The sequence below is a fragment of the Stenella coeruleoalba genome (genome assembly GCF_951394435.1).
Source record: "Stenella coeruleoalba genome assembly, chromosome: 11".
NCBI classification, from domain to species: Eukaryota; Metazoa; Chordata; class Mammalia; order Artiodactyla; family Delphinidae; genus Stenella; species Stenella coeruleoalba.
The window spans coordinates 98,847,022-98,873,844 of record NC_137157.1 but is presented as its reverse complement, the minus strand read 5'-3'; the positions used below and the strand labels follow the sequence as shown (position 1 = coordinate 98,873,844).

General features: G+C 44.3%; 2 protein-coding genes and 1 pseudogene across 5 annotated transcripts in view; 2 read left to right on the top strand and 1 right to left on the bottom strand.

Annotated features, from left to right (window-relative positions):
* The first annotated feature begins 2,904 nt into the window (after positions 1 to 2,904).
* RHNO1 (RAD9-HUS1-RAD1 interacting nuclear orphan 1) lies at positions 2,905 to 5,269 on the top strand. The gene is made up of 2 exons (XM_079937732.1): positions 2,905 to 3,106; positions 4,172 to 5,269. The coding sequence occupies exons 1-2, from the start codon at positions 2,939 to 2,941 to the stop codon at positions 4,724 to 4,726; spliced, it is 723 nt and encodes a 240-aa protein (XP_079793858.1). The 5' UTR covers positions 2,905 to 2,938; the 3' UTR covers positions 4,727 to 5,269.
* Positions 5,270 to 6,341: 1,072 nt separating this feature from the next.
* Positions 6,342 to 26,823, top strand: part of TULP3 (TUB like protein 3) — a 42,751-nt gene continuing 22,269 nt past the window's right edge. Inside the window, exons 1-2 of one of the 3 annotated variants that reach the window (XM_079938595.1) lie at positions 6,342 to 6,451; positions 24,794 to 24,845. In XM_079938595.1, coding sequence (XP_079794721.1) covers positions 6,411 to 6,451; positions 24,794 to 24,845 — 93 coding nt within the window. In that variant the 5' untranslated portion in view covers positions 6,342 to 6,410. Of the gene's footprint in view, positions 6,452 to 7,017; positions 7,185 to 24,793; positions 24,846 to 26,823 lie in introns of those variants that run through there. The other 2 variants (XM_079938596.1, XM_079938597.1) reach the window with 2 other exon arrangements.
* On the bottom strand, positions 15,495 to 16,675 carry LOC307194776 (rRNA N(6)-adenosine-methyltransferase METTL5-like; annotated as a pseudogene). Its single transcript has one exon. The product of its transcript is annotated as an rRNA N(6)-adenosine-methyltransferase METTL5-like (transcript).

Sequence of the window (26,823 nt, the reverse complement as noted above, 5' to 3'; positions counted from 1 at the left end):
GGTTTTTGGTGGCATAGCTGGATGAATGATGATACCATTTCCTGAGCAAGGGCCCTGGAAGATGATCACTTTTACGGAGGGGGGTGCAGGGGAAACGAGCATGAATTCGGGTGTAAATGCTTTGAGTTTGAGGTGCATTTGAGACATCTAGTTGCTATCGCGTAGGCAGTGGAATGTTTGGGTCCTGAGTGTGGAGAATTCTAAGCCAAATATAGAAATGCTTGACTCGTGTACTTCCAGGTGGTTATTGACATGTCAGCAGACGATTGCCTGGGAAAGGCGTGTGGAGTGAGGAAGGCTCCAAAGCCCAGCCAGAGGGAGAGGCCACAGTAGCAAAAGGGACTGACCTCTAGTTACAGCAGAAAGGAAGAGGATGGATGCAGATGTACTGAGGTTTGTGAGCTCGCCTTCTGGAAGATGAGAGTGTTTCCTTTGATGGCTCCTGTGTTCTTTGTGAAGTAGGAAGTAAGGCGGTTGGTTTGGAGAGAAGAAGAGTTCCGAAGTTTTAAGACAGTGGGAAAGTTTTAAGATAACCTTTGTGGAAAATGAGTTGATCAAGGACACAGTAGGACTGCTGAACAATGTGGTGTCCCCAAGAGGCTGGGGACTTTGAGCAAGGCGTGAACTTCGGCACTTCTCCCTGGAGCGGTTGTTACCACTGTCATCTCCCCGCTGGGCTCCTGCAAGAGCCTCCCAACTCGCTTCTCTGCCTCCTTTCTCTGTCCCCCCTCTTCCCAACCCACCTTTCCTACAAAGCACCTAGAGCTATCTTTGAAAAGTATAAATCGGACTGTGTTACTTCCCTGTCCAGAGCCCTGCGGTGACTTCCTCTTGCACTAAGCATAATTCAGCCCAGTCCTTACCCTTGCCTTAACCCTGTGTCACGTGAACTGGCTTCACCTCCTACCACTCTCCAGTTCAGCCATGCTGACCCTACTGCTTCTTGAACAAGTCAGACACATTCCCATCTTGTGGTCTTTGCACTTAACTGTTCTCTCAGTCTGGAACATTCTTTCTCACATCTTTCTCTTGTCTGCTTGTTCTCCTTTCTTCATTCAGGTCTTTGCTCAAATATCATTTTTCAGATAGGCCTTCCCCGACGACCCTGTCTGAAGTAGCACTGGGTCAGCTCAACCCCTTACACTGCTTCACTTTTCTCTGTACCTCTAATCACTTCCCAACTAGATGTAAGCGCCATGAGGTCAGGGATTTAATTTTGTAATCTGCTATATATTTCTAGCACCTGTAACGGTGCCCAAAACACAGTGGGCACTCAGTAAATATTTGCTGAATGAATGAATGAACAAATGGATGTATTCATTACCTGTGTTCTCCCTAAAATGTTTGTTCCTTGAGGGTAGAGACCTCGTCCTGATTTCTCTTTACATGTATCTCCACTGCCCAGTGACATAAATCAGAGTATGTTGCTTTGCTGCTGTTGACTGAATGAAGGAATCACGCTGTATAACGGAACCAGTCTGCCCTGCTGTGCCTCTCCCTCCAGCATGCCGGCACCACCCGTTCACCTCTCGACTCAAACTTCCGTCCCACCAACCCACTGACAGAACCCTTATTAAAACTGATCTGGGGGCTAGACCCACTGGATGCGTTCTCAGACTTGTTATTCCTTTGTGGGTCCTGTTGGCCCTGCCTCTGCCTCCCGCCTCCCACCTCTGCTGACACTGCCCAGGTTACGGCTTCATCGGCTCTCAGGCAACACAGTTACCTTCTCACTGGTCCCCCTGCTTCCGGGGCACTTGATCTCACCTTCCACACTGTTGCCTGGATGTCCTGTCTAAAAGACAAAAGCAAACAAAAGCCAAGCATGGCACCTAGGAGACAACTGAAAATTCAACCCTGAATATTTGATATTTACTATTTAAGGAATTTACACATATAAATATATATTAATGTATATTATATAAATATGTATATTTATATATGTTAGTTGTGTTACTAGGAATGATATCATGACTGGGAACAGAGTATTTTCAAAATAATAAAGGGGTGGGGGAAGTGGATGGGGTGTGGATGGGATGTGATCGGTCGTGGGTTGATGGTTGTAGCTGGGTGATGGGCACGTGGGAGCTCATTATATTATTAACTATTTTTTTGTATGTTCGAAATTATCTGGGGTAAAAGTTAAAAAAAAAAATCCAAGTCTGGTCATATCCGTCCGCTGGAAAATCTTCAGTGACTACTTAGGCCAAAGTCCAAACTCAGATGGTCCGCCTGGTTTTCTGCCCTGAGCCTGACACCACGTCGCTCCTCAGGTCTTGCCTTTTGTCTTTTCATGCCTGTGTCCAGCTCCGTGGAGGCTGAGTGCCTGGATTCGCAGTGCTCCTTCCTGTCTCTGCCCTGGTGTGTGCTGCTGCTCAGCCTGGAACGCCCCCCCCCCCCCACTCCCCATTCTTTGGCTTTTCCTAGCCCTTCTATACCTAGATCAGGTATCACCCTCTCCAGAAGGCCTCCCCTGGGGGGAGTGCAAGGGAGCACTGCTCTCATTATTGTAATTGTCTGTCTCCCTCTGTTAGCCTCTCAGCTCTTTGAAGACGGGCAGTCTGTGTCTCTACAAGTGCTTGGCACCCAGTAAATGATCATGGGATAAGTGGTTGGTTATTCATCTTTAAACTCCCAACACCCAGCATGGTGCTTAACACGTGCTCGATAAGTGTTCATTGAACGAATGTCGTTGAGTGTGAAACTAGTGTGTATTGCCTTGGTGGTGTAGGTGTACCACCCCACAATCTTGGGGTAGGGCTGCTGGCTGCTAGCAGACTCGGCTGGCAGAGTGTGAGGAAGAGCTGGGGAATCAGCAGATTTTTTTCTCCCAGCTTTTGTTTCTTCTCCACAGGCATGGGTTGGAAGTGGAGTCTCTCCCTGGACCTGACCACAACCAGCATCATGCAGTTACTAACTGCCCTACCCTCACCCATTGATGCCTCCCAGGAAAAAACGCCGCCAAATTTCCCAGAAACCCCAGCTGCTATTCTGCCAACAACCACTGGAGGGCCCCAAACACTGCTATGGGTCTCCCCAGCTTCCTATCACCCACACTAGACAGGTGCCCAGCAAGCCCGTTGACGACAGCACCATCACTTCCTGGGTAGGCCATGGGATTCTTGCCTTGACTTTTCCTCTACCAGGCTTCTCACGCTGCCATGTGGAGACTCGTGGGCGCAGGGACAAGGAGATGGTGTACTCCTTCTGTCTGTCCTCAGCCATGTTCTCTGGTTTACCTTTTTTCCTGAGTTCAGACTGAGGCGTGGGTTGATTGGAATTGGATTCTTTCCCGTGCCCCACATTCCTCTGTAAGAGTTCAGTATAAAAGTTTCACTATCCAGTAGCTGGGTGAGAAAGCCAGAGAAATGTCAGAATGAGTAAAAAATGAGATTGTTCCCTGAGCTTCCCGTGAGACGTGGAGTTTTTAGCTAAGTACTCTATTTACTGTTTAAATGACCAAACGTTGAAGAAGAATCCTCAGAAATGGCATATGTTCTATTTTGACAGTTTAAAAGCCCTGGGAAGAGAACACAGCTACCGCATGTCAGGGAAGTAGTGTAGCAGAAGAGCCAGACAAAAGCCTAAGAGAGCTTAGTAAGTGTGCTTTGCCCACGATTGCTGGGGAGAACCAGAGCCCTGGCTTCAGGACTGGGGAAGAAACATACATGTTAGAACCCTGTTGATGAGGAGGAATGAACATGTGAACATGTATCGAGTCCTCACTGTGCCACGCCCCCTGCTATTTGCTTTCCGTGCCTGATCTCACTCCCCGTTCTTTCCTTCAGCCCTTCGTCCTTCACTGGGGCCTTCTTGGTGCCAGGTGCTCTGCTAGGGCTGGGGATCGATGGTGAATAAGACTGCTGGGCCCGCTCTCAGAGTTGAAACATAGACAGTTAAGCGTGTTGCAGCCGTATGGTATGATGAAGCGAAAGAGGCATTGTCCCCGTTCGTGCACAGGAGGGAACTGAAAGCCAGGGAGATTGAGTAACTTGCCCAAAGCCCGTATCCCTTGGATACTGTTATCCAAATAGACAGCTGCTTTTGTTTTGTGTCCATTGCTGTTATGGGCCCCCATTTAGGATTCTGGTCATGGGATGCAGTTTCCTTAGGTTTGTATTTGGTAGTTGGCGCTCTTCACTTTTTTTTTTTTTTCTTTTGGAATCCTTAGGTATCACCTCAGTTTGATACAACAGCAGAAGGCTGGTTCCCGGTCAACAGGAAACGTCATTGCCGAGACCAGGCAAGGCGTTCAAGTCGACAGTCTACCAGCTCCAGGTTTCCACACCTAACATTTGAGAGTCCACAGCCTTCTGCCAGTTCAGCCAGACCTGGGATCCCCCTAATCAGGGACTGTCCCGGTCAACCAGAAAAGGACATTTCTGGAAGGCCCTTGGTTCCCATGCTCAGCCCCCAAAGCTGCGGGGAGCTGTCAGCACATGCACTTCAGAACTTCCCTTATGTCTTCATTCCACCGGATATCCAGAGCCCAGAGTCCTCAGGGCAGGGAGGGCCCATTCCCTCGGTGCAGAGGGAAAACAGCCTTCCCAGCTGCTCCCTTCACACAAGCACGCCCAAGAGCCCAGAGCCCGGGCCTGTTCTGGTTAAAGACACTCCTGAGGAGAAGTACGGGATAAAGGTCACATGGAGGAGGCGGCGACACCTGTTCACTTACCTCAGGGAGAGGGGGAAGCTGAGCAGAAACCAGTTCCTTGTGAAAAACTGACTGGGTTTCTCGGACATCCGTGGTCTCAAGAAATTGATTGCTGGAGTCAAAAGGGAATTGAATTCCCAGATTTGCTTTTTAAAATATCTTGTGTCATAAACAGTTTTAGTGTCATAAACAGTTCACTTTGTATTTTCCTTGTATTAGCTGTTAAAAAATTTTAAATATCTTGTAACTGTTTAAAAAGTCTGTAAATAAATGGCTGCAGGAAGTTTTTAGAGAACCCTGCTTCTGTCACTAATGCAGCAGTACTGCCCCCTCTACAAATGGTCTTTCTTAATTGTTCCCTTTAACCACTGCTTATTCATCCTTTTAAACACTTCATTCAAACTAATTCATTCCACATGTCTGAGTACCGACTCAGTGACCGCTTCCTCTGTGACCAGATGCACGGAAAAACTCGAAGCAAACTGTGACTTTTTGTAGTTGAGCTGCTGTCTCTGCAATCTTGGCTCATCTGCTGAGAGGGCTGGATGAAGAAAGGGCAGCAAGCCTGTTTTAATGAGTCAGTGGGACCAAGGGAGATAAAGGGGACATAGGTTACTTAGGGTTACTATGTTTTGAATTTTTGTTTCCAACTGTAGTAATCTGTAAATATTAAATAGGGTGGGAAAACGATTTCTTGTAACTGTTTAAAATGTATGTAAATAAATATATAATCTTTTCAAATACTACTTTTTATTGGAATTCATGTAGAAGGACTGCCTGGTCAACAAAATATCTCAATTTTCCTTCCACCCATATAAGCAGCATCTCATTCAACTCCATTCGTCAGCCTTCAGAACCTAGTCTGTGTCAGGTCCAGCCCGAGCTAGACAAGCAGGGATTATTTTAAAGATGGGGATTTGAAACACAGATAACCGTGTTCGGGGTCACGCAGTGAGTGGAGGCTGACCAGAGAAAGCAGTGCTCGGCTCTCCTAGCTTGTGCCAAATTTTCTGCCTTTTAGAGGCTCAAAACCAGTGTGGGGACAACTTTGGCCTCGGAATGGAACGCCGCAAAGTCAACACGCGATGAGTTTTGACGGGATGTTCTGTAGGGACTGTAATGCTGCATATAAGTTGGGGACAAGATTTACTGGATCCGACAGCGGATCTCTTTATGAGATACTGATGCTCGAAGACGGCCGGTAGGCTGCCGAGGGCGGTAGACGGAAAAGGTCGTCAGGCGGGTGTGCAGGACAGGTCCGGGGACGCCCTAAAAGCTTGGGCTGGACTAGGGGAGGGGGCGCACACGCACTTGGTTGGGAAGGGCTGCCGGGCGAGCAAGTGTGGTTCCGGGAAGTCCTCGGGGTCGGGAGGGGGCGGCCCCCACGAAGCGCCCTGGGAGGCCTCCGGGTGTGGACCGCTGGGTGAGGGCAGCCTGGGCGCGCGGCGGTTACTGGGGGCTGGGCGGCTCCTCCAACCCAGCTGCGCGTAGCAAGCAGCGCGCAGCAAGCAGCGCGCAGCAACCCGTCCGTAGCAACCCTCCCGCGGCGCCGCCACCGCCCCTAGCAACCCACCCGCGGGGGCGGGGGGGAGCAGCGGGCGCGCGGACCAATGGATGCGGAGCGGCGGGAGCGCGATGGCCAATGGGCGGCGGCGACAGTGCGAAGTGCTGTTGCGGGGCTGGGCCGCTGCGCCAGGCTAGCCCCCAGCGGCCGCCGCGAGGGTGTGGACAAGGTCGCTGCTCTCGGGGCAGCGGGATGGAGGCGTCGCGCCGCTACCCGGCGCCCCGCGGGGACAGGTCAGGAGCGGTGGCGACGAGCGGAGGCTGAAGGGGGCCGTGGCGGTCCGGGCTGGGAGCCGAGGGGAGTGCGGGCGGCTGGGCGGCGGGAGACGAGTGGGGGCGGCGTGCGGGCAGGCGGCCGCCCGCGTCGAGGGCCGGCTCGTGTCCAGTCGCGCCGTCACCCGCGCGGTGGGTCCGGCCTCGTCAGAACGTGTCCGTCAGGGGCTGCTCCGCCTGGGCCGGGGGTGCAGGGTGGTTCCGGGGGCCAGCGGAGCGGCCGTGGTGGTGGCGGCATCCCGCCCCAGGGCCGGTGCTCCGGAGGGGTGAGCGCGGGCCGGGCCGGGCCTGTAGGTTCGGCCGGGATCCCGAAGCGTGGATGCGGGCGGGTGGGGTGGAATCACGGCTTCGCCTGGACCCGAGCCCGTACACGCCGCCCACGCCCGCCTGCTGCCCGGTACCGCCTGGTCGCGGGTCAGCAGCTGAAAACCACTCTAAAGCTTGTCGCCCAGGTGGCCTTGCCGCGGACAAGACCCGTTTTTCTCTTTCATCGGGTTTTATTTACGTGAGAGCAGCGCTCTGTGAAGTTGGTTTACTGCTTTTTTTTTTTTTCTTTTCCCTGAAGTCAAGAGAAGAAGAATCTGCGTTTCCAGGTATAAATATGGAAGCGCCAGGAGGAGATCCCGTTAAAATTCAGCATCCTCGTTGAATTCGGATGGTGCTCGCTCACTTGTGGGCATTCGGTCAGTCTTAAGTGAGTGAATTTAAGGCAGTAAATTTCCCGGCTACCAGATGTATGGTGTGACTCATGATTTTTGGAAGGAAAAATGGAATTGACTTTGAAATTGAGACCAGGAGGCAAAGAGGTTTTTAAGTTTTTGGACCTGAAGTTTCAATGGATAATTTTAAAGTTTGTCCCTCTTTTTCTTCCCAAAGAAACCTGCTCTTTAATTTTAAAATGGACCTCAAAGGGGAATGTGTGAGTCACCAAGTGTTTCTTCTGCTGTAGGTTCAGTCACTGGTTAACTGACTTGTTGCCGAGAGGGAGTGGAATTAATGTCTCTGACTTTTTTGGCTTCCGGTTGTGTGTTTAGGACGTTTTTGATGAAATACATGAATAGAGTTTTTGGTATTAGTACCTTTCAGTGTGAAGGATAGCATCTGACTTTCAAGTTTCCCGTGACTTTTTTTTTTTTTCTTCTTTGAATGATGAGACCATTTTCCCATGAGGCAGAGTTATTTTCAACAAAGTAGAAAAATTATGAACAAACACTACTTCAGACCTTCTTCCTGTATCTGAAATATTTAGTGGAAATTGGAGATGGAATTTGAAACAGCACTCTCAGATGCTTGCTGAGGTTAGGTGCTTGCATTGTAGATTCCCCTGGAGATGACAGTGGTCGGCTAGTTGCCGGAACTTGAGCCTCTCTGGCCTTCTGTTCCTGATACAGGATTGAAGATGTGATGAGAGAGACTTCTCCGCGTGATGTGACCTTGTGACCCAGGGTTGACTGAGAAAGTCCTAGTGTATGGTTTGTCCATATGCTATGATTTTTCTTCAGAAACACAAACAGCAGTGATGGCTGGAGGTTATGTCTTGGCCAGGCTTGTTATCCTCTCTCAAGTTCTCTCTCTTTCAAAGGCTTCATCAGATGAACTAATTGTTGGCAGACAGACTTACCCAGTGCTTAAAAATACTTAGATTAACTAATACGTGACTACAGTATGTTTGGCAGATATCAAAAGCTACAGTAAAAGCCTAATAACGTCTAACATGCATGTATTTCTTCAAATATGAAGGCTACATAGAGACCTAGGAAGGAAAGAAGAATCCCTGTAATAAATTTCCTTTCCATGCAGACAGACTCAGACGTTTTTGGAATACTTTTCATTTCTGGCTTCTCTTATTCTTTCCTATGGAAATGCTGCTGTTTTCCCTGCCTTTGTGCCCACTGAAAGAAGAAGTTAACATTTCTTCTTCCCAAGAGGAAAAGCATGCTTGAGTTACTCAGAAGAGGAGCTGAAGCTGCCTTGCTTCTCCGTGTTTGAGGATTTTAGGACTGGAAGGGGCCTTGATAATCCTTAGTTCTATTCAAGAGTAGTTCTCAGTGGAATTGTTAAGGCTTCTTTCCAGCTAAAATTTCCTGTGGTCTGCTTTTACTTCCTCTGAGGCAGTTCGCTAGGAAGAAGCTCTTTGTACTAAATCTGTGCTGCCTCATCAGACTTTCTTACTGTTAGTAAAGGCTGCGCCATTTTCCTGTCCGGTTAGAGCTTGAATCTGCTGATGCCTGAGAAGAGAACACTGTCCACATTGCGATGGCTGTGCTGTCTTTATTAACTCTTAGTACTTGTTATGAGTCTTGGTAATGAGGATTGGCATCTCTGACCCTTTGCTGTAGAACTTCTGTGACAACATTAATGATTATCGTTGTATCATAGAAGTCGCGAGGACCCCTGGGAGGCCACAGTTCTGAAGGGGATTGCATTAGTACTTGAGTTGTTTATCAGGTCCCTTGCTGTTTTACCACAAGGCATTGTGGCGAGGGGGAAGCGCTGGAGGCTTCCACTGGGTTCCTGAGCTCTCGTCCCAGCTTTTCCACTGTCCAGCAGTGCGATGTTGAAGCACTCATCTACTTCTTTGGCTTCAGTTTTCTCCTCTGGAATAATAGGGCTTCTTCAGATTCCCTCCATGATTTATACTGAATTAATAAAATAACATATTTTTAACTGCACATAGCTCAGATATCAAAAGGTACAAAATGATATTCAGTGGAAAGTATGTCTTTTCTCATTGTCTTTGTGTCACTTCGTTCGTTGGCAGGTTTCTTAGGGGGATCTTCCAAAGGTATTCTGTATATTAAGTAATCTCTTCATTTTCCTTTCCTCTTCTTAAAACGTGATGATTTTGAGGGCTTCCCTGGTGGCGCAGTGGTTGAGAGTCCGCCTGCCAAATCAGGGGACACAGGTTCGAGCCCTGGTCTAGGAAGATCCCACATGCCGCGGAGCGGCTGGGCCTGTGAGCCATGGCCGCTGAGCCTGCGCGTCCGGAGCCTGTGCTCCGCAACGGGAGAGGCCACAACAGTGAGAGGCCCGCGTACCGGGGAAAAAAAAAAGTGATGATTTTGAGTTTTAGGGTAGAATACGATAATCTAAACTCTGATATCTGCATTCGTCATGGGCAAGATATATTTTTAGACTGTGAACTATAGTTCCTTCAGGTTTTTTTTTCTGTGATAATTAATGTGTAGAAAATAAGCCTTGTAGGAAGAAAACAAGAATTATTTTTCAGCCAACCTTCCTGAAAAATAAATCATTGCTTCTTAGATTTGCTGGAAGAAATGTTAATAAATATATAGTTTGCCTTTGATTTTAGGTTTTAGAATGAAGCAAGTTTATAGAGGGTTGACTTGTTTTCCAATTGAAATTCAGTGTAATTTTGTTAAGGCAATTTGATATGTCATATAAGCCAGGGGCAAAGTAGAAGGAGATGTTTTGACTGAGTGCAGTTGGCAAGCTGTGCTTTTACAAAGGGAGCTCTGTCAAGATGAAACGATCAATAATGATGGCTTACATTTGTGTATCCTTTGCAGTGTTCCTAGAGCTTTCATGTACATGATCTCTTCTGAGCTGCACAACTCTGAAGAGAGCACGGCCCCTGTTGTTATCTTTGTTTTATAGATAGGGAAATTAAGGCTGGGAAAGGGTGTGATATAGCTAAGTTACAAGACAAGTAAATGATGTAATCAAAACTAAAATCTAGAAGTAAAACTGGGCTTTTGACTTCTAGTCTCCTCTCTTCTTTTTCTCAATTATTATCAAAATGTGTTCCAGATATTTCTGGATGCCATTCGTGCACATAAATGCTAACAACTGATACTGATTACATCCTAGTAATTATTTTTAGGGCAAACAGTTGAAGAAATTGGACATTTTAGCAAAGTACAAATGAGTATTAATTTCATCCAATGGAATGGGAGTGGAAATATTTATTTGGTGTTGTTAGGCAAAAAAGTGTACTTTCATCTTTACACAAGAGAGAAGGGAAATAAGTAACATTACTGGAGAGAAACTATAACCCCTGAGGAAAGGAGAATCCAGCAAAAGGTGGAGTGCACTGTGATTCTGAGTAATGTCCTTTTTTAAATCTATAAAGAATAAATGGGGGGACTTCCCTGGTGGTTCGGTGGTTAAAAATCCACCTGCTAATGCAGGGAACATGGGTTTGAGCCCTGGTCCGGGAAGATCCCACATGCCGTGGAGCAACTAAGCCCGTGTGCCACAACTACTGAGCCCACGTGCCACAACTACTGAGCCCGCACGCCTAGAGCCTGCAATGAGAAGCCACCGCCGTGAGAAGCCTGCGCACTGCAACGAAGAGTAGCCCTCACTCGCTACAACTAGAGAAAGCCCACGCGCAGCAACGAAGACCCAACACAGCCAAAAAGAAAAAAAAAAGAATAAATGGGTTCTTGAACTTCTGGATCAAGTCATTCATTTTAAATAACCTTTCTGTTTGGCTCGCTTAAAAGAATGCTTTTTGCTTTTGCTCCGTGGGACATGCAAAATGGAGAGGGCTTCATGTAAAGCAGTTTTCCTTGCTGCATTCTCTGGGGCCAAATGAATCATCTGATCGGTTGCCAAGTTTTCCTTCTCATTGCCTCTCTCTCCCCAAGCAATTCTCCCTTCTCTCTGATTGTCTCTACTGAATGGGCTTCTTCGGAAATGGATCTTCATTCTCTAGCTTCAATTAAGTTAGCTCCAGATTGTGGCAGTCATTCAAGTAGAAGACAGCTGAGCCTAGAATATTAACAATTCTCTGCTGATGCGGGAGGTTAGATTTCTAATGAGTCTTTCTGGCAGTTCTAATTGATCTTTATGTGCCTTTTCCCAGAAGCAATGTTTTGTTCCAGCCAGATGTGCTCTTAAGTCTCAGTGCATGTGAAAATATGGCCTCCTATATTGACATTTGGGATTTGGACAAGGTGAATCTATTTGTCAGTTGACTTAGAGAAAGTTCCTTTATTAATAGCTATTGACCCAACTACCTGACACTGTAATCAGTTCAGACACAATGAAATCTGATGACTCTTTTCCAATAGTATTTATACTGTAATCAACTGCTTCCAAGGGCTTCTTCAAAATCCATTCACTAAAAAAAAAAAAAAAAAATCCATTCACTAGCTTCGAAATTCTGCTGCCTAAAAATACCAGTGTGTGTGGGGGGGAATACCAGTGAACTGGCATTTTGACTGAAAAGATTTTTGGTAGACTTACTGAAATACCATAATAATGAAATCCCAGACTCTCTGCTGACCATTTGAATATTTGTGGTCCAGAGGTGCAGGTCTGCAGGCTGAGGCGGGTGGCACTGGGACTTGTGGTTGAAGTCTAGCTCTTCCACTCATCTGCTGTCTGACCTTGAGCAGATAGCTTCCGCTCTGAGTTTGGTACCTGTGAAATGGGATTGTAGGTTTATTGTGAGAATTAGATGAGACGGTATGTAGAGTTTTTAATGTAGTTTCTGGCACGCAGTAGTTCTTTACTAAATGGAACTGTACTGCACCTGGCAATGTGACAACGTATTAATGTTTCAATATCAATAAAAATTCAAAATTTTGAAGATTTATTTAATACAAGGAGAAATCTAGAAATGTTTAGGTTTCCAGCATTAGAAAGGCTATGAAGAAGTTTTAAAGAGGTGGTAATATCATGGTGAAATTATTTAAAGCCCTGTCAGTGAAAACAAGATTAAGGTAATACATTTGTTTGTAGGCTTAAAAAAGTTGTAATGTAGGGACTTCCCTGGCGGTGCAGTGGTTAAGACTCTGCGCTTTCACAGCAGGGGACACGGGTTGGATCCTTGGTCAGGGAACTAAGATCCTGCATGCCATGTGGTGTGGCTAAAAAAAAAAAAAAAAAAAAAAAAAGTTGTAGAGCAAAAATCTTATTGATAGCAGTCGTTGCATTTATTGAGTACTTATATGGGCTAAATCTCATTTAATCTTCACAGTAACTTTCTGATTTAGTGCTCAGTTATCCTCATTTTGTAGATGAGGTTAAGTTGTGTTAGAAACCACTCTAACCACAGACCCGTGCTTCCCTAAATGGGGAATTTGACCCTTTCGTTTGGTCTGCGCCAGGGGTCAGCAAACCTATCCTGTAAGGAACCAAATGATAAATATTTTGTCCTTTGTGGGCCATACGGTCTCTGTCCCAGCTACTCAGCTTTGCTGTTCTAGGGTAAAAGCAGCTGTAGGGAATACATAAAGGAATGTGCAGTAAATGAAAGGGTATGGCTGTTTCAGAAAGGCTTTAGCTATAGACAGTAAAATTGAATTTGATATAACTTGTGCATGTCATAAAATATTATTATTCTGATTTTTTTTTAACCTTTTAAAAATGAAAAAAACATTCTTAGCTTACGGGCAATACGGACATAAGCAGTGGGCCGAATTTGGCCCAGAGGCTGTAGTTTGCAGACCCCTGTGCTGAGTCACAAGATAAGGATGTTTCTTCCTGGACAGTCATATTTATTCATATTATGAATATTATTATAAGACAGAAGTGGGGTTTTTGTTAAAATAGAGCCAGTAATAATGTAATGTAGAATGCAAAGTTAAATTAATTTTCAGGGTAAAACTTGAGGTTCTAAAGATAGAGTATTGTAGATGGTTTCTTTGGGCTATACTTCCCCTCCTTTCCCTATGAAATCACTCTCTTCGGCTGTTAGAGGCACTTTGATGGAAATATTGCCTGAACAAAGCGACATAAACATCAGTGTGCCAATAATAGGTTATTAGATATACAATTAGACTTTAAAGGCTATTTATATGTCCATAAGTTGGAGGGAAGTAATGACTAGTGACTGGTTCTGTGAAATCACAGAAGTAAAACGTGGGGTATGGAAAGCTTTCCTGTTTCACTACTCTTGTCTCTGATTACAGCTGCTGTTGTAATTACTAATTATAATTATAAATGTATAATTACTCATACTCTTTTACTCTCAAAAATGTCTGGTTTGGAAAAGAAGGGTTTTTTGATACCCTACCTTTGAGGTGACTTGTTGACAGTTTGTGTATATCCTGGAGTTCTGTGCCTGTGGACATCACACACATCTTTTTTTTTTTTTCCCCCACTTGGAAAAATATAATCTTTATATACTGAAAATACAGTATATATTACTGTACCTTATTTTTAATAGCTATATTGAGGTATAATTTACATACTGAAAAATACACCCATTTTAAGTATGCAATTCAGTAGTTCTTAGCGTGTTTGCAGAGTTTTGCAACTATTACCAAAATCTAATCTTAGAACGTTCCCATCATACACACCCCCCCACCAAAGAAACCTGCCCATTTACAGTCATTCCCTTGTCCCCTCCCCTACTCCTAGCCCAAGACAGCCACTAATCTACTTTCTACCTCTACGGACTGGCCTCCTCTGGACATTTCATATAAGTGGAATTGTACGATACGTGGTATTTTGTGACTGGATCCTGTGACTGTGACTTAGCAAAATGTTTCTGCGGTTCATTCATGCTATCATGTGCTGCATATATCAGTACTTCATTCCTTTTTATTGCTGAATAATATTCTCTTGTATGGCTACGCCACGTTTTGTTTATTCATTCAGTTAATTGATGGGCATTTGAGTTGTTGCCACTTTTTGGCTATACCGAGTAATACTGCTATATGACCACTCGTGTCCAGGTCTTTGTGAGAATATGTATTCTCACTTCTCTTGCGTATACATCCAAGTAGGGCTGTCGGGTCATGTGGTGACTGTTGTACAGCTTGAGGAACTATCAGACTGCTTTCCAGAATGGCTGCGGCAGTTTATGGGACTACCACCAAGTTTCTCTGCATCCTCACCAATGCTTGTTATTGTCTGTCTTTTTCATTATTGTTGTCCTAGTGGATGTGAAATAGCATCTCATTGTGGTTTTGATTTGTTTCCCTAACGATGAATAATATGAAGGGTTTTTTATTATTTATTTATTTATTTTTGTTGCGTTGGGTCTTCGTGGCTGCGCAGGCTTTCTCGTTGCGGCGAGTGGAGGCTACTCTTCCTTGCTGTGCGCGGGCTTCTCATTGCGGCAGCTTCTCCTGCTGCAGGGCTTGGGCTCTAGGCGTGCGGGCCGCAGTAGTTGTGGCAGGCGGGCTCAGTAGTGGCTCGCGGGCTCTAGAGCGCAGGCTCAGTAGTTGTTGCGCACGGGCTCCGTGGCTTGTGGGATCTTCCCGGACCAGGGCTCGAACCCGTGTCCCCTGCATTGTCAGGCGGATTCTTTTTTTTTTTTTTTTTTTTTTGCCGTATGCGGGCCTCTCACTGCTGTGGCCTCTCCCACTGCGGAACACAGGCTCCGGACGTGCAGGCTCAGCGGCCAAGGCTCACGGGCCCAGCCGCTCCGCGGCATGTGGGATCTTCCCGGACTGGGGCACGAACCCGCGTCCCCTGCATCGGCAGGCGGACTCTCAACCACTGCACCACCAGGGAAGTCCCTATGAAGCATTTTTTTCATGTGTTTATTGGTCACTCCTGTATCTTTAGAGAAATGTTTATTCATTTACTTCGCCCAGTTTTAATTGGGTTATTTGTCTTTTTATTACTTAATTGTAAGAGTTCTATATATATTCTGGATGCAAGTGCCTATCAGATAAACGTTTTGCAAATATTATCTCATCTATAGATAGTATTTTCAATTGCTGATAGTGTCATTTGACATGTGAATGTTTTTTATTTTGATGTACACGTAGTCCAATTAGTTAATTTTTCTCTTTATTCCTTTTGCTTTTGGTGTCGTGTCTAAGAAGTCAGTGCCTAGCCCAAGCCTACAAAGATTTACTCCTGTGTTCTAAGGGTTTCAAAGTTGTAGCTCTTATATTTAGGTCTTTGATCCATTTTGAGTTAATTTTTATGTATGCTGTGAGGTAGAGGTCCAGATTCATCCTTCTGCATGTGGATATCCAGTTGCCCTAGGATTGTTTGTTGAAAAACTGTTGAGCCTTTTTTTTTTAGTAAACATTTTAATTAGATTTTAAGCTGCTTCTCTCTTTGGAGGCTTTTAAAAAGAAAACCAAATTAGGTCCACTTCAATGTCCACCGATTTTCTTTTATGAAACTTGTATGATGCCAGCAGGTCATATCTTAGCTCCGCAATAATATCTATCTTGATTTTCTGTTCTGCAACTTTCTTTTGAATATGTTCTCTAGTGAGGATTTGTGTAAAGAATATACTGCTGTTCTTGCCATTTCCAAAGCAGTCTTCAGAAAGGCCATATCTGTCCCTTTATTATTTTTGGTCCCGAAGGGAGGATTCATAATTACTGTATCGAATGACTTGGACATTCTGTTAGATAATGAGCACACATCACACTGAACCATGTCAACATTTGTTAACTCAGGCTCTTCTACATTCCTATTAAATATTTCCAGTGCATCTTCATCTATGTCAAATCCAACACACAACCCTGCTCCCAGCATTGCAGTTCCGATGCTAAGCACTCCACAGCCACATCCTAGATCTGCAACCACTTTATTTTCAATGTCATCATGTGTGTTATGAATTGTATAGAGCATACATGCTGCAATGTGCGGCCTGGTTGGATGCTGTTCTAGAAGGAGCTTGGACTTTTCGAATCCATCCACTTGTTGCAGGTGACTGTCTAGTTCCCTAAGCCTTAATTTCTGCATGTTTTAAAAAGTGTGCGTTGGCAGGGTTTAACAGCGCTGGATCTGCAGAGGAACCTGCTTCACCTGGATCTCCCCTCCAACTCTGATCCCCTGCCCCTTTTTCAGCGCTGCGGGCTGAGGGCCAGCCTGGGAACGCAGGGTGCGAAAAGTACACCCGGCTCAGTCGGTTCTCGCTCTCCTCCCCGCGCCAGCGGTGGGCAGAGTCCTCGGCCAGCCTTCGACCCGCCTCCAGGGTACCCCGGGCCGAGATTGGACTGGAGTCGCTGAGGGCTCCTCACTCCGCGTCTCTGCCTGAGCCTTTTTTTTTTTTTTTTTTTTTTTTCCGGTACGCGGGCCTCTCACTGTTGTGGCCTCTCCGGTTGCAGAGCACAGGTTCCGGGCACGGAGGCTCAGCGGTGGCCATGGCTCACGGGCCCAGCCGCTCCGCGGCATGTGGGATCTTCCCGGACCGGGGCACGAACCCGCGTCCCCGGCATCGGCAGGTGGACTCCCAACCACTGCGCCACCAGGGAAGCCCTGCCTGAGCCTATTTTTAAACCAAAGTGTCATAGATTGCTTTACAACTCAGTACTTTAGATTCATCTTATTCTTTTTAATGACCACAAAGTATCATTTTTCATAAATGTATCTTATTAATTGCTCACCTGTTGACAGACATGAATATCATGTTCAGTTTTTTCCTTTTGAAAACAGACAGTAATGCTTGTTATATGTATCTTTGTTGATACCTGTATCTTTGTATGTTTGGCCGAGTATTTTGTAAATTTAGTACGTTTGGAGATGCAGAGTTTAAATTTTGGTTAAGGCTGCTAAATTTCCCTCCAAAAAGGTTATAAAGTTTTTCTTTAACAGATGATGAATGCCCATTTTGAAGTGGAGCAATTGTCCATTCTTGTTGCTCAGTCCCTTGTATGTACAAAATTAGTGCACGGTAGGCGCCTAGTAAATATTTACAGGTGATAAAGATGAGTGTAAAACGGAGGGGCTATTTGCAATTTGGATCAGAGTCAATTTAAGCTGATCAGGTAAGGCAAGAATATACAGTTGACCCTTGAACAACATGGGTTTGAACTGAGTGGGTCCACTTACTTGCAGACTTTTTTTCAATAAATATGTACTGCAATACTACACGATCTGTGGTTGGTTGGTCAGCTGAATCCTAGGATGGGGAACCTCAGATACAGAGGGCCGGCTGTAAGGTTGTAGTCAGATTTGGGACTGATTTTTGACTTGAGGAGGTTCGACACCCCTAACCCTCACATCCTTCAAGGGTCAAAGCAGTATTCAACAGCTAACAGCAAATTGATGTATCAAAGTAGGAACAATGGTAGCCAAGATTATGTAGCAAACAGAGCATCATTCTTTGTAGATGAAACAAAGCTTATTGTTTGTTGAGTCCAAGATTTTCTGGCAATTGTAATAGGGAGTTGCCACAAAAACTTTATCAGAAGTATATAATAAAATAAATTTTGATTGACAAGTGCAAGAGATCTGGTTAGAAAAATATAGTTGAATGTGTAATGGGACGATATGCCACCTTGGAGGTGCTACAATTATTAATCATTTGGCTCTCAAATGCATTTTGATAAAGAAATGAACAGTGCAGTGAGTTCAAATTTGAGGATGTGTTTAAAAATCATTGCTGCCAGCTTTTGTCATATAGAATAATGATCTCAGACTGACTATTTCTGGCCAGCAAACAGACTAAAGGTCTGTTATATGATATAACCAATACTACAGTATAGTTTGAAACTTTGTCCCAATGAAACACATAACTGACAGAGGAAAATAAATGAGAAAACAAAAGAACAGAGCAGAAGGCTCTATCATCCCAGCAACTGGATTGATTGTGCCTCTAAGAGATTTACCTTTCTGATAGTAGACTACGGTATGTGTTCAGCCAGTAGCGTAGGTTCTATTTTATTAAATCTGTGAAAGGTTCATTTGAGGCTTAAAACTAAATAACAGTAACAGTTTTTTCCTTTAAAAAAATCATTTTAGGCTTACAGTAACCACTGTTGAAATTATTTCTCATAATTAGGCAAGGTAACGGGTTATTCTTTAAAATTTTATTAATTATTTTCCATAGTCATACAGCTATAAAATGGGGATGATAATATCTTTTACCTACTTCAAAGTCAAATCAAGGGATGATTAGTTAGAGTATTTCATTAAGTCATAAGTAAGAGGAATGTTTTTCATGTACCTTTAAAATTCATTCATCACGGGACTTCTCTGGTGATGCAGTGGTTAAGAATCTGCCTGCCAGTGCTGGGAACACGGGTTTGAGCCCTGGTCCAGGAGGATCTCACATGCCATGGAGCAACTAAGCCCGTGTGCCACAACTACTGAGCCTGCGCTCTAGAGCCCGTGAGCCACAACTCCTGAGCCCGTGTGCCACAGCTACTGAAGCCTGTGCACCTAGAGCCTGTGCTCCACAACAGGAGAAGCCACCACAATGAGAAGTCCACACACTGCAATGCAGAGTAGCCCCCGCTCGCCGCAGCTTGAGAAAGCACGCGCGCAGCAACGAAGACCCAATGCAGCCAAAAATAAATAATAAATAAATAATTTATAAAGTTCATCCATCAGACATTTATTTTACATCCTCCACATTCTAGGCACCACACACCCTTAGTAATGTTGGTGACGTTAGAAAGTGCTGAGGTTTGTAAGTTTCTTTGGTAATTTTGCTTTTCTTTTGAGTATTAGAAGTGTTTTAATATTTATTTATTTGGCTGCACCGGGTCTAAGTTGCAGCACGTGGGATCTTTAGTTGCGGCATGTGGGATCTAGTTCCCTGACCAGGGATCGAACCCAGGCTCCCTGCATTGGGAGCGCAGAGTCTTAGCTACTGGACCACCAGGGAAGTTCTTGTAACTAGTTTCTGAGACTGAAAAGTATCATTTGTCATGTTGTGAAGCAATATTATAGTCAGCGAAAGAAGTGTTCACTCAAGCTGCTGTTAGGAAAGCCATGGGCTGCGCACAGCCTTCATCTGGCAAGTCTTTTCCTGCTGCACTCCTGGCAGGATTAGTGTTGACTTCCTGCAGAACCACAGAAGAAGCCTGTTCAGCTCCCCGCATCAGGGGCCAGATTGCAGCTAGGTGCTGGTTACAGCATCCCTATTATCTGGCACAGTGTAGGATACAGCAAGAAGTACTCCTTGACTGTAGAGCAGCAATGAATGTTGTTATTGGCCGCTAGAAAAATTTATTTATTTTTTGCAGGCTGAGAGAACTTGACAGGAATGTTAAAAGTGTAGGATAATCGTGGAATCTAGCAGGTCACTGATACATTACTAAATGCTTCAAATTGTTTGGCAGCATGGTCTGTTAGGTACAGCTGTGGACCGGCAATCGAATGAGTAATGTTTTAAGGTAGGCTCTGAGTTTCTCACATATTTGATCTTGGGCACATTTCTTTATTGTTTCATATCATCCGCCTTCCTTAGAAATACTGCATATGTAATTTAGGTGCTAGAATAAAGGACGTGTGGATTTTAAGTGTACTCAGTACATGACTGTGAAATAGACGTCTAGCAAAATGTCTGTTTTCTTTTTTTCCTCTAATTTCTTATTTTGAAAAAATTTAAATACTCTGGAAAGTTGCAAGAAAAGTACAGTTGATAACCTGTGCCCTTCACGTAGATTCATTGCCTTTTAAAAAAATTAATTATTAATTTTTGGCTGCATTAGGTCTTTGTTGCTGTGCGCGGGCTTTCTCTAGTTGTGGTGAGCAGGGGCTACTCTTCGTTGCGGTGCGCGGGCTTCTCATGGCGATGGCTTCTCTTGTTGCGGTGCACGGGCTCTAGGCGCGCGGGCTTCAGTAGTTGTGGCACGTGGGCTCAGTAGTTGTGGCGCACGGGCTTAGTTGCTCCGCGGCATGTGGGATCTTCCCCGGCCAGGGCTTGAACCCGTGTCCCCTGCATTGGCAGGCGGATCCTTAACCACTGCACCACCAGGGAAGTCCCATGAAGACTTATTCTTATGTTTTCTTCTAAGTTTTATAGTTGTAGCTCTTACGTTTTGGTCTTTGATCCATTTTGAGGTTGGTGCCCATAAACAAAGTTGGGCAGGTCGAGCACGTTCTCAGAAACTTCTCTGTGTGTATTCTGCAGCAGAGCCTTGTGGGTATCTTCAGTTTAGACTGTGGCTAATCAGCAACTGGAGAGCAGTCCAAGAGAATGGTGTTCTGTGGGCATTCCCATGGGCCACACTTGTGTGATAGATCTGTGTTCCTCAAAGATACATGTTTAAGGTTTTTCCTGTACCAATTAAACAGGAAATTTTCCATGAGAAAAGTGGGAGGAAAAACAGTAATTTCATTTCTTTTACTCTATAGGACTGCTTTTTGTTTTGTGTGGATTTACTAACCAGGCTTGTTTAGGCTTGCTATTCAACAACTTCGTTTCAAATGAAGGAAAGACACTATTAGAGGAAAAAATGCAAGTTTAGTAAGATCATATTCCAGTCTGACTAGAAATGCTAGTTCAGATTTATTATAAGTACATAAAATATCTTTATTATTTCTGCTAAGTTATAATTTAAAACTAGAGCACAGAGAAAGTATAACTTTTGATCTAGAGGAGGTACCTAAGTGCAACAGTTATATAGCATCTTTTTAGTGCCTCTTCTGTTCCGGTCAGATGCTTTGATTGTACCACCCTGTTTATGTAAACTGTTCATCTTGCCCAGGCTTGATGAAAGGAATTAGTGGTGTCAGGATAAGGCATTAAAGAAACACCTGTTTTCTTCACTGTTAGAGGTCTTAAGAGAAATGTTTGAGGACTTCAGTTGTGTTTCAGATTTTAGAGTTATTGAAGAGGTTTTAGCATTTTAAGGGGGGATAGAATGATTTTTTTTTCCATGCTAGAGGGTCTCACAGTTCTGGTTTAGTGAAGAGGACCAAGTGAGTTGGAGGAAAAGCAGATTCATAGCAGTAGCTGTTGAAAATACTAATCCATTACAGTGAGTTTACTTTTTGTCTTAGTTATTTTATGTAGGACTTTTTCAAGTGTATACTAATGTTCACTGGATACTAATAATCTATCACTGTATACATAAAGCTTGGTTTAAAAATACGTGAATGAGGATTAAAAACAGTAAGTAAATCCGGAGCATATCTAGATAGGGGCCCACAAAGTCGAGGCGAAACATAACATATCTGATATTTTTGTCGTTTGTCAGTCTTTTAAATTAGGGAGAAAAACGAGAAGATTTATTTAACACTCAATGTTGTTGTTGCTATTCTTTTTTTAAAAAATTTATTATTTATTTTACTTTTGGCTGCGTTGGGTCTTTGTTGCTGCACGTGAGCTTTTCTCTAGTTATGGCAAGTGGGGGCTACCCGTCGTTGCGGTGCGCGGGCTTCTCATTGCAGTGGCTTCTCTTGTTGAGGAGCATGGGCTGTAGGCGCACGGGCTTCAGTAGTTGTGAAACGCGGGCTCAGTAGTTGTGGCTCATGGGCTCTAGAGCGCAGCCTCAGTAGTTGTGGCACATGGGCTTAGTTGCTCTGTGACATGTGGGATCTTCCTGGACCAGGGCTTGAACCCGTGTCCCCTGCATTGGCTGGCGGATTCTTAACCACTGCGCCACCAGGGAAGCCCATGTTGTTGTTATTCTAAAACGTAAAGGTTATAAAGGAATTAATAGAGGGGACTGTCAGAGAACCAGAATGCACCTCCACATCTATATCTAAGGGGTTATTAAATCTGCTTACACGTTAGTAGTCAGGAAGAGCCTTGGACGTCGTATACAAATTCCAGGTTGCAATGCATTATTAAAATGCATAAAACCTCTAAAACGTAGGAATGTGGTGGTTAACCGTTAAACGAAAGTGCTTTGGGGTGTTTACCACAAATGCTGGAAAGCCATTCTTCCCTTTGTAGCCATGGAATTTGTCTTATTAAATAAGATTTTGTATTTATAGTTTTTTTCTGGCAATCAACTCCTAGTAAAAAATTTATAGTACAAATAATTGAGAACCACTTCTGCCTTGTTTTATACTTTACTGTTTCTAAGAATGAAGAGTCACAAAATCTTAAATTAGGAAATTGTCAGAAATAGAAAAGACTTTAGAGAGAGCTTAAAGACATTCAGAAGGGTTTGGTTTATCAGTTGAAGACAGTCATTTGATTCCATTTTTGTGGACTTCCGTCAGTCAAGCAAATCTGTCTCCTGACGGTATTAAATCTTGTCTGTTCATCCGTACTTGCAGTCTACTGTGATGACTGGCATAGAGTTTTGTATTGTTTTGTTTTGTTTTTGGCTGGGCCACGCAGCTTGCGGGATCTTAGTTCCCCAACCAGGGATCGAACACGGCCCCCCCTGCCCCCCCATCAGTGGAAGTGTGGAGTCCTAACCACTGGACCACCAGGGAATTCCCTGGCATAGTGTTTTATTAATTCTTTTATTGAAGAGGAAGTTAAATGACTTGCTAGATCTAAAGGAAGTCAGTGGCCTTAGTAAGATGCTATAGACTATCTAACTTTCTGTCTCCTAGAGCTAGCTTCAAAAAAGAAGTAGAATATATTTGATTTTTAGGTGTAATTTAGACTTTGCAAAGGGACCAGGATTAGTGTCTGCTTCTGCATGGCTCTCCAGGTCTGTTTCTTTATCTTCAAAGTGTGAAAGATAATAGTACCTAATTCATAGGACTGTTTTGAGGAATAAATAAAATAATACATTAAAAATACTTAGCACTGGGACTTCCCTGGTGGCGCAGTGGATAAGAATCCACCTGCCAATGCAGGGGACATGGGTTCGATCCCTGGTCTGGGAAGATCCCACATGCCACGGAGCAACTAAGCCCGTGTGCCACAACTACTGAAGCCCGCGTGCCTAGAGCCCGTGCTCTGCAACAAGAGAAGCCACTGCAATGAGAAGCCTGCGCACTACAATGAAGAGTAGCCCGTGCTCGCCGTAGCTAGAGAAAGCCCGTGCACAGCAACAAAGACCCAACGCAGCCAAAAATAAATAAATAAATAAATAATTAGGAAAAAAAAAACATATACTGAAAACTCATTATATTCCAGACACAGTGCTAAGTTTTTTTTTTTTTTTTAATCAGTGATAATTCTGTCTTACCTTTGGTCAAACCATATAACCTCCCTGGACTAACTACTAGTCCTTATCTATGAAATGAAAGATTGAGGCTAGATAGTGCTGAATTCCCTTCAGCATTATTTCTGAAAATGCAAGACTAATGTAGTCCCTATTTAACTACACTTTATTAAGTAATTAATAAATATGAAAAATTGTTTAAACTCACTATATTAAGTAATTAATAAACATGAAAAATTATTTAGAAATTGTTTAAAGTCATCAAAACCATAAATTAAATCAAGAGGCCAATTTACCTATCAAATTAGCAAATGTTTTTAACTTTTAATATTCCTTTTTTATTGAAGTATAGTTGATTTACAATATTACATTAGTTATTACAAGATAATGACTATAATTCCCTGTGCTATACAATATATCCTTGTTGCTTATATCTTTTTTAAATAATTTAATTTATTTATTTATGCAGCAGGTTCTTATTAGTCATCAGTTTTATACACATCAGTGTATACATGTCAATCCCAATCACCCGATTCAGCACACCACCATCCCCACCCCCCACCGCTTTCCCCCCTTGCTGTCCATACGTTGTTCTCTACACCTGTGTCTCAACTTCTGCCCTGCAAACCGGTTCATCTGTACTATTTTTCTAGGTTCCACATACATGCGTTAATATACGATATTTGCTTTTCTCTTTCTGACTTCACTCTGTATGACAGTCTCTAGATCCATCCACGTCTCAACAAATGACTCAATTTTATTCCTTTTTATGGCTAATATTCCACTGTATATATGTACCACAACTTCTTTATTCATCTGTTGATGGGCATTTAGGTTGCTTCCATGACCTGGCTATTGTAAATAGTGCTGCAGTGAACATTGGGGTGCGTGTGTCTTTTTGAATTATGGTTTTCTCTGGGTATATACCCAGTAGTGGGATTGCTGGGTCATATGGTAATTCTATTTTTAGTTTTTTAAGGAACCTCCATACTGTTCTCCATAGTGGCTGTATCAATTTACATTCCCACCAACAGTGCAAGAGGGTTCCCTTTTCTCCACACCCTCTCCAGCATTTGTTGTTTATAGATTATTCATTTATTTATTTTTTGGTCACATTGGGTCTTCATTGCTGCACACGGGCTTTCTCTAGTTGCGGCGAGCGGGGGCTACTCTTCCTTGCAGTGCACGGGTTTCTCATTGTGGTGGCTTCTCTTGTTGTGGAGCATGGGTTCTAGGCATGCGGGCCTCAGTAGTTGTGGCTCGCGGGCTCTAGAGCTCAGGCTCAGTAGTTGTGGCAAGTCCCCAGTATATGGTTTTAAAGAGAAAAAAAAAAATCCCCGCATGCATGGGGGTCTGTGCTCTGCCTTTTTCTTATCCTTTGGGTATTTCAGTCTCCTCAGGTCCTCTGTGGACTATGTGTGGCATTAAGGATGGCATGTCCACCTGCAGTCAGTGTGGGCAGCATCTAGAAACCTGTGCTTTCCCTAAGGTAGAATTAATTGGTTCCAAATAGCCCAAAGGACTAGATACATGGAAAAGATGAGATTGACATGGTTTTATAAGGATTTTCTCTTTACATGCTTTTTTTTCATGTTTTTTTTAACAGTGCCTTTGAGGATGAGACCATGAAGCTTCGGCAGCTGAAACTGGATAATCAGGTGAGCAGAGTCTCCTCTCTTGAAAGGCGAGGACAGCTATACTGACCATGAAGCTGATGGTCTGGACTTCGGGCTCTGGCCAGACCCACATGCCTTGAGGACATCAGCATTAAAACTGGCCTTGGATTTACAATCACTGAAGCTCCCTTGGCAGCTGTCATAAGAATTAGGAAAACGTTAGTGTTGTATTTCTGTGTAGTTAATTTGATCCTGCTGCCTTAAACACCTCTCTGCACTGTAATTTCATGTAGCTACAAGACCTTTTCCTTATCTTAAAGTGCAAATCTGAAAATGGTACTGTGCTGCTTAAAAGCCTCTGTTGTCTACAGAATACTTTTCTTCACAGCACTGGTCCCACTTTTCACTTACGCATTATTATTATCTTTTTTTTGCACTGATTTGACTTATGTTCATTTCCTCCATTAGACTAAGCTCCATGAGAACAGGAACTGAGTCTGTTAATGATGACCATTGTATCAGAAGTTCCTGGCCTAGGGCTGGGCCCATAGTAATCCTTCATTAAATGTTTGAATGAAGGAAGGAATAAATAAACAGTTTTGTACTGTTACATGATGTGATCATAATGATTAGTCAGTTTAAAACCTACACCCAACATATATTACTTCCATATGAATGTTTTCTAATTCAGGAAATTCCGTAGGTCCAGGCTGTGATGCAGGATCCTTAACAGTCAGTGTCTAGAGTGGTGGGTGACTAAAAATACCTCCAAAGTTTTGTCTTGCTTTTTTATGTTGCTGTTGGACCTCGTAACAGGACTTGGAGTGTAGTAAATTACTTTAAAGGTGGAATCACTACAAACTAGTTATGAGGTCTCCACGGGGACGCGCCTGGGACCATCTGGCCTCCAGGGCCCCTCCCAAGCCCTTGGTGTCCATGGTGCCTCTGTGGGGCCTGTCACCAAGTCCACCGCCTCTCAGGCCACCACCTGGGAGGCCTTCTCATGTGCGCCTGGAACGGAGCGTGGCCCAGTGGTCTTCAGGGACCCTCCGCTTCAAGGTGACGGCAGTCGCCTTGGTGGTCAGCACCACTCACCCTGCTCTGCCCACTGCCCTCCTCCCTGGCTGGGCTCGGCCTCCCGGGCCTGGATCATGGCCTCAGCCTCACCGCCTCTGGACGAGGCTCGGTGGTGGTGCGCGCTGTTCGCCCTGCCCACCTCCAGGTGTCCTGGCCCAGGGAGCCCGGCAGTAGCAGCTTCACGGACAGGCAGGCTCCCTCACAACCACTGCTGGCATCCTTTAAGGAGACCGGGGCACATTTTAAGCAAATCTGGCGTTGCACAGCAGGGTAGGAAGCGGCCACAAACGTCTCAGCAGTTGCAGGAGGCTGCCTGCATCTCCCTGCGCAGGGCGTGTGGCCTCCAAGCGGAGGAGCCAGCTCGGGTTGTGCACCTGATTGCGTCAAACTGCGGCCGAGCCTGTGCAACAAACAGTTCTTCCTAGTACTGAGAAAACAGATAAACACAGGAAGGAAATGAATCTGGGATCGTGAGGGAGATCCTGATTAGATAGAGATTTATCAGCGGGGGGGGGGGGGGGGGGGCGCCCCTGCCCAAGAGCAGAGTAATTTCGATGAGCCCTTTGTCTTTTACATTCCGTTGCATGGCAGACTGTATTTAGGGAGACACACCACAGATTTTAGATTTTTGTTTAGATCTTTGATTTATTTTTATAAGGCTCAGGGGTACATCCCTTACTAACGTGAAATGAAATCTAGGGTCATCTACCAAGTAATGAAATAAGACGTAAGATTTAAATTTTGTGTAGTTTTTGAGTTTTGTGTATAGGTAAATTTTCTGGATTTTTAAAAAGACGGCCCAGCTATTTTGTAATTTTTATTCTTTTCAGTGAGAATGCTGCATGTGGTGTGGTATGTGTGTGGTGTTTTGGGATTTGGGGATTTTGTGAGCCTTTCTGTAGTACAAACATTTTTAAGTTATGGCTTTACGTAGTTAATAAAA

Bases quoted from the DNA above. Each gene is read 5' to 3' on its own strand.
- RHNO1 (XM_079937732.1), top strand. From the start codon at position 2,939: ATGCCTCCCAGGAAAAAACGCCGCCAAATTTCCCAGAAACCCCAGCTG. The intron at 3,107-4,171 runs GTAGGCCATGGG...TGGAATCCTTAG, and splicing joins ACAGCACCATCACTTCCTGG to GTATCACCTCAGTTTGATAC.